Below are 13310 nucleotides of genomic sequence, written 5' to 3'. Positions count from 1 at the left end.
GGGATCCAAGTTGACAAAGAGGAGGTTTTAGCAGTTTTGGAAGATCTGAAAATAGACAAGACTCCTGGGCCAGATGGCCCTTGGAATCTCTGGGAGGCCAGACAGGAGATTGCAGAGCCTTTGGCTTTGATCTTTTTGTCATCATTGTCGACAGGAGTAGTGCCAGCAGACTGGAGGATAACAAACGTTGTTCCCTTGTTTGAGAAGGGGACTCGGTAAAAACAATAACTGCAGATGCTGGAAACCAGAGTCTAGATTAGCATGGTGCTGGAAAACCACAGCAGTTCAGGCAGCATCCAAGGAACAGTAAAATCGACATTTCGGGCAAAAGCCCTTCATCAGGAATACAGGCAGAGAGCCTGGTGGAGAGATAAAAGGGGGCTTGGGTCAACCCTGGAAATTGTAGGCAAGTGAACTTTATTGCGGTTGTGGGTAAGGTGTTGGAAAAGGTTAAATGAGATAGGATTTATAATCGTCTTGAAAGGAATAATTTGATTGGGGTAGTCAACACGGTTGTGAAGGGTAGGTCATGCCTCACTAACCTTACTGAGTTCTTTGAGAAGGTGACAAAACAAGTGGATGAAGGTAAAGCGGTTGATGTGGTGTATATGGACTCAGTAAGGCATTTGATAAGGTTCCACATGGTAGGCTATTGCACAAAATACAGAGTTTCAGGATTGAAGGTGATTTAGCGGTTTGGATCCAAAATTGTCTAGCTGAAAGAAGACTTGGTGGTGGTTGATGGGAAATGTTCATCCTGGAGCTCAGTTACCAGTGGTGTGCTGCAAGGATCAGTTTTGGGGCCACTGCTTTTGTTATTTTTATAATGATCTGGATGTGGGCGTAGAAGGATGGGTTAGTAAACTTGTGGATAACACAAAGGTAGGCAAAGTTGTGGATGGTGCCGCAGGATGTTGTGGGTTACAGAGAGACATAGATAAGATGCAGAGCTGGGCTGAGAAGTGGCAAATGGAGTTTAATGCGGAAAAGTGTGAGGTAGTTCACTTCAGAAAAAATAACAGGAATGCAGAGTACTGGGCTAATGGTAATATTCTTGGCACTGTAGATGAACAGAGAGATCTCAATGTCCAGATGCATAAATCCCTGAAAGTTGGCACCCAGGTTAATAGGGTTGTTAAGAAGGCATATGGTGTGTTGGCATTTATTTGTCGAGGGATTGAGATTCGGAGCACGAGGTCATGCTTCAGCTGTACAAGACACTGGTAAGGCCGCACCTGGAGTATTGCGTGCAGTTCTGGTCACCACATTATAGGAAGGATGTGGAAGCTTTGGAAAGGATTCGGAGGAGATTAATAGGATGTTGCCTGGTATGGAAAGGAAGGTCTTAGGAGGAAACTGAGGCTGTTTTAGTTGGAGAGAAGAAGGTTGAGAGGTGGCTCAATCGAGACATATAGGATAATCAGAGGATTAGATAGGATAGACAGTGAGAGCCTTTTTCCTTGGATGGTGAAGGTTAACACAAGGGGACATAGCTTTAAATTGAGGTGTGATAGACTTAGCATAGATATTAGGGGTAGTTTCTTCACTCAGAGTAGTAGGGGCATGGAATAGCCTGCCTGCAACAGTAGTAGACTCGCCGCCGTTAAGGGCATTTAAATGGACATTGGACATACATATGGATAATAATGGACCAATGTAGGTTAGATGGGCATCAAATTACTTTCATAGCTCGGCGCAACATCGAAGACCGAAGGGCCTGTACTGCGCTGTAACGTTCTATACTCTATGTACAGAATGGAAACAGATCTTTCAGTCCAACATGCCGACCAGATACCCCAACCTAATCTAGTCCCACTTGCCAGCACCCAGCCCATATTCCTCCAAACCCTTCCTATTCATATACCCATTCAGATGCCTTTTAAAATGTTGCAATTATACCAGCGTCCACCACTTTCTTTGGCACCTCCTTCCATAGATTTACGACCCTCGACAAGAAAACGTTGCCCCTTAGGTCTCTTTTATATCTTTCACCTCTCACCGTAAACCTAGGCCTTCTCGTTGTGGACTCCACCACCCCAGGAAAAGACCTTGTCTATTTGCCCTATCTATTCCCCTCAAGATTTTATAAACCTCTATAAGGTCACCCCTCAGCCTCCAACGCTCCAGGGAAAACAGCCCCAGCCTATTCAGCCTCTTCCTATAGCTCAAATTCTCCAATCCTGGCAACGTCCTTGTGAACCTTTTCTGAACACTTTCAAATTTCACAACATCCTTCTAATAGGAAGGAGACCAGAACTGCACGCAATATTCCGAAAGTGGCCTAACTAGCCTCCTGTACAGCCGCAACATGACCTCCCAACTCCTGTACTCAATACTCTGACCAATAAAGGAAAGCATACCAAACACCTTCTTCACTATCCTATCCACCTGCGACTCTACTTCAAGGAGCTATGAACCTGCACTTTAAGGTCTCTTTGTTCAGCAACACACCCCAGGACAATTCCATTAAGTGTACAAATCCTGCTAAAATTTGCTTTCCCAAAATGCAACACCTCGTATTTATACTCCATCTGCCACTTCTCAGCCCATTGGCCCATCTGATCAAGGTCCCGCTGTAATCTGTGATAACCTTCTTCGCTGTCCACTACACCTCCAATTTTGGTGTCACCTGCAAACTTACTAACTATACTCCTTGTGATCACATCCAAATCATTTATATAAATGACAAAAATAGAGGACCCAGCACTGATCCTTGTGGCACTCCACTGGTCACAGACCTCCAGTCTGAAAAATAAACCTCCACCCTCTGTTTTCTACCTTTGAGCCAGTTCTATATCCAAATGGCTAGTTCTCCCTGTATTTCATGAGATCTAACCTTGCTAACCAGTCTCCCATGGGGAACCTTGTCGAACGCCTTACTGAAGTCCAGATAGATCGCGTCCACCACTCTGCTCTCATCGGTCCACTTTGTTACTTCCTCAAAAAAACGTAATCAGGTTCGTGAGACACAATTTCCCACGCAGAAAGCCATGCTGACTAACCCTGACCAGTCCTTGCCTTTCCAAATATATGTAAATCCTCTCCCTCAGGATTCCCTTCATACCACAGATGTCAGGCTCACCAGTCTATAGTTCCCTGGCTTTTCCTTACCCCCTTTCTTAAATAGTGACACTATGTTTGCCAACCTCCAGTCTTCTGGCACCTCACCTGTGACTATCGATGGTACAAATATCTCAGCAAGGGGTCTAGCAATCACTTCTCTAGCTTCCCACAGAGTTCTAGGGTACACATGATCAGGTCCTGGGGATTTATTCACCTTTCTGTGTTTCAAGACATCCAGCACTCCCTCCTCTGTAATATGGACATTTTAAAGATGTCACCATCTATTTCCCTACATTCAATATCTTCCATGTCCTTCTCCACAGTAAACACTGATGCTAAATACTCATTTAGTCCGCCATCTCCTGCAGCTTCACACAAAAGCCGCCTTGCTGACCTTTGAGGGGCACTATCCTCTCCCTAGATACCCTTTTGTCCTTAATGTATTTGAAAAAACCCTTTAGATTTTCCTTAACCCTACTTGCCCTCCTGATTTCCCTCTTAAGTATACTCCTACTGCCTTTATACTCTTCTCAGGATTCACTCGATCTATCCTGTCTATACCCAACATATGCTTCCTTTTTTTTCTTAGCCAAACCCTCAATTTCTCTAGTCATCCAGCATTCCCTATACCTACCAGCCTTTCCTTTAAACTTGCAGGGTGAAATATCATGGTGATTTTAACAGTGAAGGACAGACCTATCTAACAGTAGTTAAATAGTGGTGGGTAGCACACAACTCCAAATATTGCTAGAAAAAAATAGATATTTTGTTGATTTTTTTTGGCTTGCTCTCATTACTACACTTCACAAGAAACACCAATGTAATGGAAAAAAACAACATTTAGACTACAGAGGAACCTCAATTATCAAGCATTCAATTATCCGAATATTGGATTATCCAGCAAGATTGCAAGGTCCCGATGCCTGGCTAAACTATGTTATCCGGCATTCGATTATCCGGAATTCAAATAACCGAATGAAATACTCCCCACCCGTGTCCTTCAAATGATCTCGGTTCTTCTGTATATGAAATGAAAGTGATGATTGGTTGGTAAGTGGACTGATAGAAGCAATGCCATGGAGAATGCATTAGTTAGATGACTGACAGTTAACTGCTAATTGTTTAAATTCTGAACGAAGCAAGTTGACTCTGATCCTTCAAAGCACTGCTGTGAGAAATGAACCAAAGAATGACTGTCACCTATTTTATTGAGTTGTATATGATGTTACTTATATACATGTTATTTCTGTCTGCACAAGCCCTGTTCCCTGCAGCTTCTGTTAGGGATAAGAGTGTCACACAGCGTGCACACTGGCAACTCTAAATTATGGTCAGCGTAACTATTAACACACTCGGGATTATTTAGCAAAGATTGTCCAATCATGAAAATGTACTTATTTTTACCTTGGGCTGATTGGACACAGTCAGCGCCTTGTTTGTTACAAATCGCTGAAGGGATATATGATTTGACACATTTGCTAGTCCTTGAGCATACAGTCTACACAAACTGCGTCATGCCAGCAGTGAAGCTCAACATCACATAACTCATTTACATGATTCATCGTGCCTTTTTGGCTTGACTACAACATCCTGTTGGTGGTAAACAGCATTCGTGTTGCCACAGCATAGTAACCACATGCAACAGCTACTTTCACCTATTACTCAAGTTTTAAACAGAGCTTGGTATTTAACGGTCAGCCATCATCCAACTGGTGCATTCTTCATGAAAGCATCTCTACACATCACAGGGCACTTGCCAATCAATCAGCACTTTCCTCTCATATACTGTAAATGCTGTTCTCCCTTTATGTTGGTGTCTCTTGTGCATTGTCCTGCACAAACGGTTTCAACACAATGCTTCTTCTTGCAGCACTGAGTGGTTTGTTCACTAGCTTGCCAGCATTTTAGATCAGTAAGTACATCAACCTATAGCTTCTCTACCATGTAGCTGACTCGCATATAGTAACAGCTCATTACCTCTCCACATATTGCTGATGAGTAAATGGTGGCTGCCGTCTTCGATTCAATTCGTCTCTTACTAATTGCCGGGCCTCGGACACCTAGTAATGGTAGTGAGATACAAGCAGTGGTCAACATTGCAAGTGAAGCAATAGATGAATCATTCTTATTGAAGCTTAATATTAAAGGTAAACAAGTCAATATTTCATCACTCTCTAGAACAGTGGAAAATCACAGGTCAGGCAATCCAAGTATACACAGAGTCCTACAGATATGCACCTTGGAAACAGATCCTTAGTTCATGAGCACCACTTGGCAACTGACCTCATTATAGTCACAATCCGAACACAGCCAAAATAATTGGAAGCCAAGAGGGAAGGCAACATAACATTATTAATAAAAGTGTAGCATTAAGGAGTCTGGCAAAACTGAGTCAATTGGAATCAATAGAAAAATTCTCCACAGGCTAGAGTTGTACCTGTGGAACAAAAAGAAGGCTGGTTATGGTTAATTGGGACCAAACATCCCCTATCCCTAAGGCATCACTACAGGAGTTCCTCAGGCTAGTGTCCTAGGCTAACCATCTTCAGCTGCTTGAGCATCAATATTCCTTTCAACATAAAGTTAAAAGCTGAGATGTTTACTGGTTCTTACATCACACTCAGGTCAATCTGCAAATCCTCAGATAATAGAAATACTAGAGGGCAGCAAACATTTAAGGGGATACTTAAAGCTGTACAGGCTGATACATTCCAACGACAAAGAAATATTCCAAATGCCAGACCCACTGCCCTTAGTTTGTTCACCAAGTTGAAGATAGTATCAAATTAAAATCTACATGCTATAGATAAATGGGTATTGATACTGTACTTTGGTTTCCCCACAATATTTGATAAGGTACCACATCCAAAGCTATTGCTGAAAATAAAAATTTACGGTGTAAGGAGTAACCCACAGCATGGACAGAAGATTGGCTGGCTCACAGGAAGCATAGAGAAGGCATACATGGCTTATTTTCAGGTTGACAAAATATAATGAGTAATGCACCACATGGCCTCAACATTTTACAATTTGTATAAATTACATAGATGAAGGGACCAAAACTAATTCAAGGTTGCTAAATTATACATCAACAATCTGGACAAAGGAACTGAGGGCATTGCTACTATGTTCGCAGATTTCACAAAGACAGATGGACGGGAGAAAGTGAGAAATGCAGATGCTGGAGATAAGAGTCGGGAGTGTGGTGCTGGAAAAGCACAGCAGGTCAGGCAGCATTTGCAGAGCAGGAGAATCGACGTTTCGGGCATAAGCCCTTAATCAGGAATGAGGCTTGTGTGCCAGTGGGCTGAGAGTTAAATTGGTGAGGGGGGAGGGGGGGAGGAAAGAGAAGAGGTGAGGTATCTTAGAAAATGCGATAGGTGGATGAAGGTGAGGGAGAAGGTGATGGGTCAGAGGGGACAGTGAAGAATGGGTTCAGAGGGCGATGCAGAGTTGGAGGCTTAGGACAGGAATAATGTGGGGGGAGGGGAAATGAGGAAGCTGTTGAAATCCACATTTATCCCATGTAGCTGCAGGGTCCGAAGGCGGAATGTGAGGCGTTCCTCCTCCAGGCGTTGGGTAGTAACGGTTTGGCGGTGGAGGAGGCCCAGGACCAGCATGTCTTTGGTGGAGTGGAAGGGGGAGTTGAGGTGTTCAGCCACGGGGCGATAGGGTTGGTGGATACGGGTGTCCCAGAGATGCTCTCTGAAATGATCCGCAAGAAGGCTTCATGTCTTCCCAATGTAGAGGTGACCATATTGGGTGCAGCAGATACAGTAGAGGACAGACAGGTAGTGCTGATGGAGCAGGGAAGCTGCAGAGGACTTGGAAAGGCTAGCAGGGTGGGCAAAGTGGCAGATGGAATACCAATGTGGGAAATCATGATTTGGGAAAGTGTGATGTACAAGCTTTGGTAGGAAAAATAGAGGTGTCGACTATTTTCTAAATGGGGAAAGCGCTTTGGAAATCCAAAGCACAAAGGGACTTGGGAGTCCTAATTCAGGGTTCTATTAAGGTTAACATTCAGGTTCAGCTGGCAGTTAGCATTGAATGCAATGTGAGCATTCATATCAAGAGGACTAGAATACGAGAGCAGAGATGTACTGCTGAGACTATATAAAGCTCCGGTCAGACTGTGTTTAGAATATTGTGAGCAGTTTCGGGCTGTGGATCTAAGGAAGAATGTGATGGTATTGGAGGGGATCCAGAGAAGTTTTACAAGAATAATCCCAGAAATGAAGGGCTTATCATATGATGAGCAGTTGAGGACTGGGTCTGTACTCAATGGAGAATAGAAGGATGAAGGGAGATCTCATTGAAGCTTACAGATTGCTGAGAGACCTGGATAGAATGGATGCAGAAAAGATGTTTTCACTATTAGGAGAGACCAGGGCCTGAGGGCTCAGCCTCAGAGTGAAAGAATGACCCTTTAGGAGATAGATAGGTTCTTGATTAGTATGGCAATCAAGAGTTATGGGGTTGAGAAACATATCAGCCATGCTAAAAGGGTGCAGCAGAGTTGATGATCTAATTCTGCTCCTATATCTTATAGTCTAAATTCGTTGATGATAAAAAGACAGGTAGTAAAGTAAATAGTGAAGAGAATACAAGGCTACAAAAGCATAAACATGAATTAAGTGACTCAGCTAAAAATCTCATGAATGTAGTAGAAAGTGAGAAAGTACAAAGTCATACAGCACAGAAACAGACTCTTCAATCCAACTAGTCCACACCGACCATGTTCCCAAACTAAACTAGTCCCACCTGCCTGCTCCTGACCCATATCTCTCCAAACCTTTCCTTATCCAACTGTCTTTTAAATGTTGTAACTGTACCTGCATCCACCACTTTCTCTGGCAGTTCATTCTACACATGAACCACCCTCTGTGTAAAAACATTGCCCCTCATATACCTTTTAAAACTTACTCCTCTCACTTTAAAAATATACTCCCTAGTTTTGAGCTCCCCCACTCTCGGGAAAAGACTCATCTTATCTATGCCCCTCATGATTTCATAAACATCGATAAGGTCACTCCTCAACCTCCTACGCTCCAGTGAAAAAGCTCTCAGCTTATGCATCCTATTTTTATACCCCAAATGCTCCATTCCCATCAAGATCCTGGGAAATCTTTTCTGAACCCTCTCCAATGTAATATCCTTCTTATAGCAAGACAACCAGAACTGCACACAGCATTCCAAAAGAGGCCTCACCAACGTTCTGTACAATCTCAATATGACATCCTAACTCCTATACTCAAAAAGTCTGAGCAATGAAGGCAAGCGTGTTAAACACCTTCTTAACCAACCTGTCTACATGTGATACAAACTTCAAAACAATTATGTACCTGAACCCCTAGGTCTCTCTGTTCTACAACACTAAATAGAGTTAATGGTGGTTGTCCTTTCGCTACAACTGGGGGTTTCGAGACTAGAGGATACAGAGGAGAGAGATTTAACAAAGACATGAGAACTTTTATTTTTACACAGAGGGGTGGTTCGCGTTTAGAATGAACTGCCAGAGGAAGTGGTGGATGCAGGTACAGTTACAACATTTAAAAGGCACTTGGAAAACTATATGAATAGGAAAGGTTTGGAAGGATATGGACCAGGAGCAGGCAGGTGGGACTAGTTTAGTTTGGAATTATGTTCAGCATGGACTGGTTGGACTGAAGGATCTGTTTCCATGCTGTATGACTCCCCAGGGCCCTACCACTAATTGCATAATTGTATAAATCCTGCACTTGTTTGTTTTGCTTGGAAACTATTTAGAAATGTGCTTCACGTTCTGTAAATAGAGTACAGTTGATGGGAAGCAAAGTGTTGTGAGGTGACAGCTTCATAATAAAAAAACTCTTACGCTACTGGATAGAATTCAATTTGTTTTTGGCCAATGCAAAAAAAACGCATAACAACAGATCACCAGACAATTTCCAGCAACAACTTCTCTTCTTGTCACTTCAATGCTGAAGACTGCAGTAATCTACTTATCATTGCCCTTCTCTACATTACCTGAGTGCTGCTGTTTAGAGAGTCTTAAACACACTCTCATACATCTTTCATTGCAGAGATATAGATTTAAGGATTTAAATAAGCAATGTCCTCTAGTCATACCACAAACCACCCGACATGCATGCAATCTCTCTTCTCCTTTAATCCTGACCTTGTACATTTACCATCACTTCAACTAGTTGGTGGCTGTGCCTTTATTCTTTACAAATATAATTTCTTGTCCACACTAACAGAAAGAATAAGAAAACTATCTAAATGGCGAGAGTTCCAGAGCTCCGAGATTAGAGAGACCTCGATGTCCTCATGCATGAATTGTTGTTGTGGACTAGGCCAGATCCCTCAAATCTCTTTAAGCAGGTAGCCCAGACAGTAACTTGGCTATTTGTTTAGCTAGGAGTATAGTGGATATTCCCAGTGTAATTTAGCTGGGTCAACTGCCAGGTTTTAAACAAACTTTATTTACAAAATTACGGAACGAGACACAAAGAACAGGAAATAGGATACCCAATAATTTATCCAATCCAAACCCGACCTAATGATGCTGTTCTGAAAAGATGTGCAACAGTCCCAATACACTCATCCCTTAGCACAAAAGGTAAAATCCAGCAAAGGCTTACAGTTTTCCAGGAGAGAGAAGTCCGGCAGCTTGTTTCACACATCCCCTGCTGTAACTGAACCAAAAAAGCCTCAGCTGCCAGGACTGGCCACTCCCTTTCATTAGGCAAAAGTGAGGATGGCAGATGCTGGAAATCAGAGTCTAGATTAGAGTGGTGCTGGAAAAGCACAGCAGGTCAGGCAGCATCCGAGGAGCAGGAAAAATCGACGTTTTGGGCAAAAGCCCTTCATCAGGAATGAAGGCAGGGAACCTCCAGGGTGGAGAGATAAATGGTGGGTGGGGGGAGCTAGGGAGAAGGTAGCAAAGAGTACAATGGGTGAATGGGTTTGGGGATGGAGGTGATAGGTCAGAGAGTAGGGTGGAGCGGATAGGTGGGAAGGATGATTGGCAGGTAGGACAGGTCATGGGGATGGTGCTGAGCTGGAAGGTTGGAACTGGGGTAAGGTTAGGAGGGGTGGGGAAAGAGGAAACTGGTGAAGTCCACATTGATGCTCTGGAGTTGAAGTTTTCCGAGGCAGAAGAAGAGGCGTTCTTCCTCCAGGCATCGGGTGGTGAAGGAGTGGCGGTAGAGGAGGCCCAGGACCTGCATGTCCTCAGCAGAGTGGGAGGGGAAGTTGAAATGTTGGGCCACGGGGCAGTGGGTTGATTGGTGCTGGTGTCCCAGAGATGTTCCCTACAGCGCCTCACCTTCCACCCTATCAACCTTCACATAAACCGCATCATCCGCCATTTCCGCCACCTCCAAACGGGCCCCACCACCAGGCATATATTTCCCTCCCCACCCCTTTCTGCAAAGACCGTTCCATCCGTGACTACCTGGTCAGGTCCATGCCCCCCAACAACCCACCCTCCCGCCCTGGCACCCTCCTCTGCCACTCTCATTGCAAAATCTGCGCCAAAATCTGCGCCCACACCTCCTCCCTCACCTCCATCCAAGGCCCCAAAGGAGCCTTCCACATCCATCAAAGTTTCTTCTGCACAACCACAAATGTCATTTATTGTATCCGTTGCTCCCGATGCGGTCTCCTCTACATTGGTGAGACTGGACGTCTTCTCACAGAGCGCTTTAGAGAACATCTCCAGGACTCCTGCACCAATCAACCACACTGCTCCGTGGCCCAACATTTCAACTCCCCCTCCCACTCTGCCGAGGACATGTAGGTCCTGGGCCTCCTCTACCACCGCCACTCCCTTATCATTTGATGCCTGGACGAAGAACGCTTCACCTTCTGCTTTGGAACACTTCAACCCCAGGGCATCAATTTGGACTTCATCAGTTTCCTCATTTCCCTTCCCCCCACCTTACCCGAGTTCCAACCTTCCAGCTCAGCACCATCCTCATGCCCTGTCCTACCTGCTAAACTGCCTTCCCATCTATCCACTCCACCCTCCCCTCTGACCTATCACCTTCATCCCCACCCCCATCCACTTATTGTACTCTTTGCTACCTTCTCCCTAGCCCCACCCCCCTCCCACTTATCTCTCCACCCTGGAGGCTCCCTGCCTTCATTCCTGATGAAGGACTTTTGCCCGAAACAACGATTTTCCTGCTCCTCGGATGCTGCCTGACCTGCTGTGCTTTTCCAGCACCACTCTAATCTAGTCTTCCTTTCATTATACAGGTTATTTCTAAAACATGAAAGCCTTTGGCCTGAGATATCATCTGTTTATTAGAGGCAAATAAAAAGGGCCCCAATAAACCATTCATCTCTGCACCAACTCAGCCATTTTGGAGTCTGGACGGTTTTCCAATCCGTCTGAAAAAAATCAAAGACACAGTAACTCTGAGAAAAAGGACCAGCTTTGTGACATTGTGAGAGGTCAGTATTGGTGTACAGCTAAAACATTGTTGTTTATTATGAAGGGAAATTGAATACAAAAGTAGGGAGGTTAGACTTTATTTGTGCAGAGCAATGCTGAGTCACTTGGAATTTTTGTGTACAATACTGGTGCTACGAAAGCACTTCCTTCCTTCTCTGCAATAAATTCCATTCTCACTCAATTCCAATTGTTAGTGTGTTTAGCAAGCCACTGCATTTGCACAATTCACCCTACTCTGTGCACAGTCTTTTATCATGATGGTCAGTAGCACACATTAATAACTCAGATGCTGCCTGAATTGCTGTGCTCTTCCAGCACCACTGATCCAGAATCTGGTTTCCAGCATCTGCAGTCATTGTTTTTGCCACATTAATAACTATCCAAGTGAGCAATCTAAACCAAGGGGAGAGAAATGAAAGTGTGGGTTTAAAGGAATAAAGGCTTACACCGACACAGCACTTTTTACAGCAATGATGAGAAAATTCTGAAGTACTGTCACTTGAGGTGCAGAAAACATGGCAGACAATTCGTACACGGCAAGCTCCCACAAACAGTAACATGTCCATTGATTAATAACACTTTCTTAAAAAGGTTGAGGATTGAGAAACAGAGTGAACGTGTCTACTTTCTTTAAGTTAACACAATGGGATTTTTACTTCCATTTAAGAGGACAGATGGGCCTTCATCTTAACATCCATACAATATAGAGATCCTTCAGTCCTGCACTGAAGTGTCAGCCTATGCTTTATCTCCAAACCCATGGAAAGGGAGCCACAACTTTCTGACTCAGAAGCAAGGAGATGAGCACGTGAATACTCCAAGCTGACACTCCAAAGAAGGGAATTGCAGAGAAGAGCTGAGGCACCTGGAGATTCTGCCTTCAATCAGGAAATGAAGAGGCAGAAGATACATCAGACATCAAGAGGAGTACTGAATCATACAGGAGGAGATAAAAGGAGGGTGCACAGAGTTGACAAAGACCATTAGAGATTTGAGGCTGGGATTTTAAACAACAAATTTGGATCATGAAGCCGGTGTAAGAAAGAAGATGGGACTCAGTACAGGTCAGCAACTCAAAAAAACCACAGGGAAGCAGACAAATATACCCTTAAGTCCCAAAATTACCCAGGAAAACTAACTCAGGAGGAATGACCAATCAAATTAAGCCACTCTTGTAAACAGATTAGAAAGAATAGCTCTTGCAGACTGGGAGGAGAACAGGGCAGGGAGGGGAGAGGAATGTTGCTCAGCAGAGAGAATATTTTCAAACCTGTCAACAACAGAACACTGAGCTACCTATGAGCTAGGAAAACTCAATCACGGAGTAATATATTACCTATAAATGAATCTGATATCTCTGATTTAAGACTACATTTCTTCAGCAGCTAGCAGGTTGGCGGTACACAAGCACAACTCCCTCCAATTTGTCTTTTTCTCATGGGAAATACCTGGTCTACACTTTAACCTCCCATCTTATTACATACCAGATCATTCAATTTTGTGTTCTCATGTTGAGGGACGTTTGGTGAGGAAGAGGACAAGGCATTCCATTTTATAGGGTTAGGGAATATAAACTATTTCCAAAAATAACTTGGACAACGTTATTGTTTCACAGTGCATTAATGGATCTTTATACCTTCTCATCTTCCCACTGGAAGAAGTTACAGTCCTTACGATCTCGACAAGCTGCACAGGCATAAAACCTCCTGGCTTCTTGCTTCTTGCGAGTTACCTTCACAAACAACAAGGTTGGACCTAGAACAAATCAAAGAAGAAACACTTAAATTAACAGTAGATATGT

General features: G+C 43.8%; 1 protein-coding gene across 1 annotated transcript in view; it reads right to left on the bottom strand.

The window, feature by feature from the left end:
* The window catches only part of zcchc4 (zinc finger, CCHC domain containing 4), a 91587-nt gene that overhangs the window by 65688 nt on the left and 12589 nt on the right, over positions 1-13310 (bottom strand). Inside the window, exons 2-3 of the mRNA XM_043693667.2 lie at positions 13146-13264; positions 5041-5123 (exon numbers count right to left, since the gene is read on the bottom strand). Of these exons, the coding sequence (XP_043549602.1) occupies positions 5041-5123; positions 13146-13264 (202 nt within the window). The remainder of the gene's footprint in view (positions 1-5040; positions 5124-13145; positions 13265-13310) is intronic.

This window comes from Chiloscyllium plagiosum, unplaced genomic scaffold (assembly GCF_037043375.1).
Source record: "Chiloscyllium plagiosum isolate Xiang-an unplaced genomic scaffold, Cpla_swu_hap1 HiC_scaffold_1, whole genome shotgun sequence".
Classification (NCBI taxonomy): Eukaryota; Metazoa; Chordata; class Chondrichthyes; order Orectolobiformes; family Hemiscylliidae; genus Chiloscyllium; species Chiloscyllium plagiosum.
Note: the sequence above shows the minus strand (reverse complement) of the source record. Positions and strands in the feature narration are given on the sequence as shown.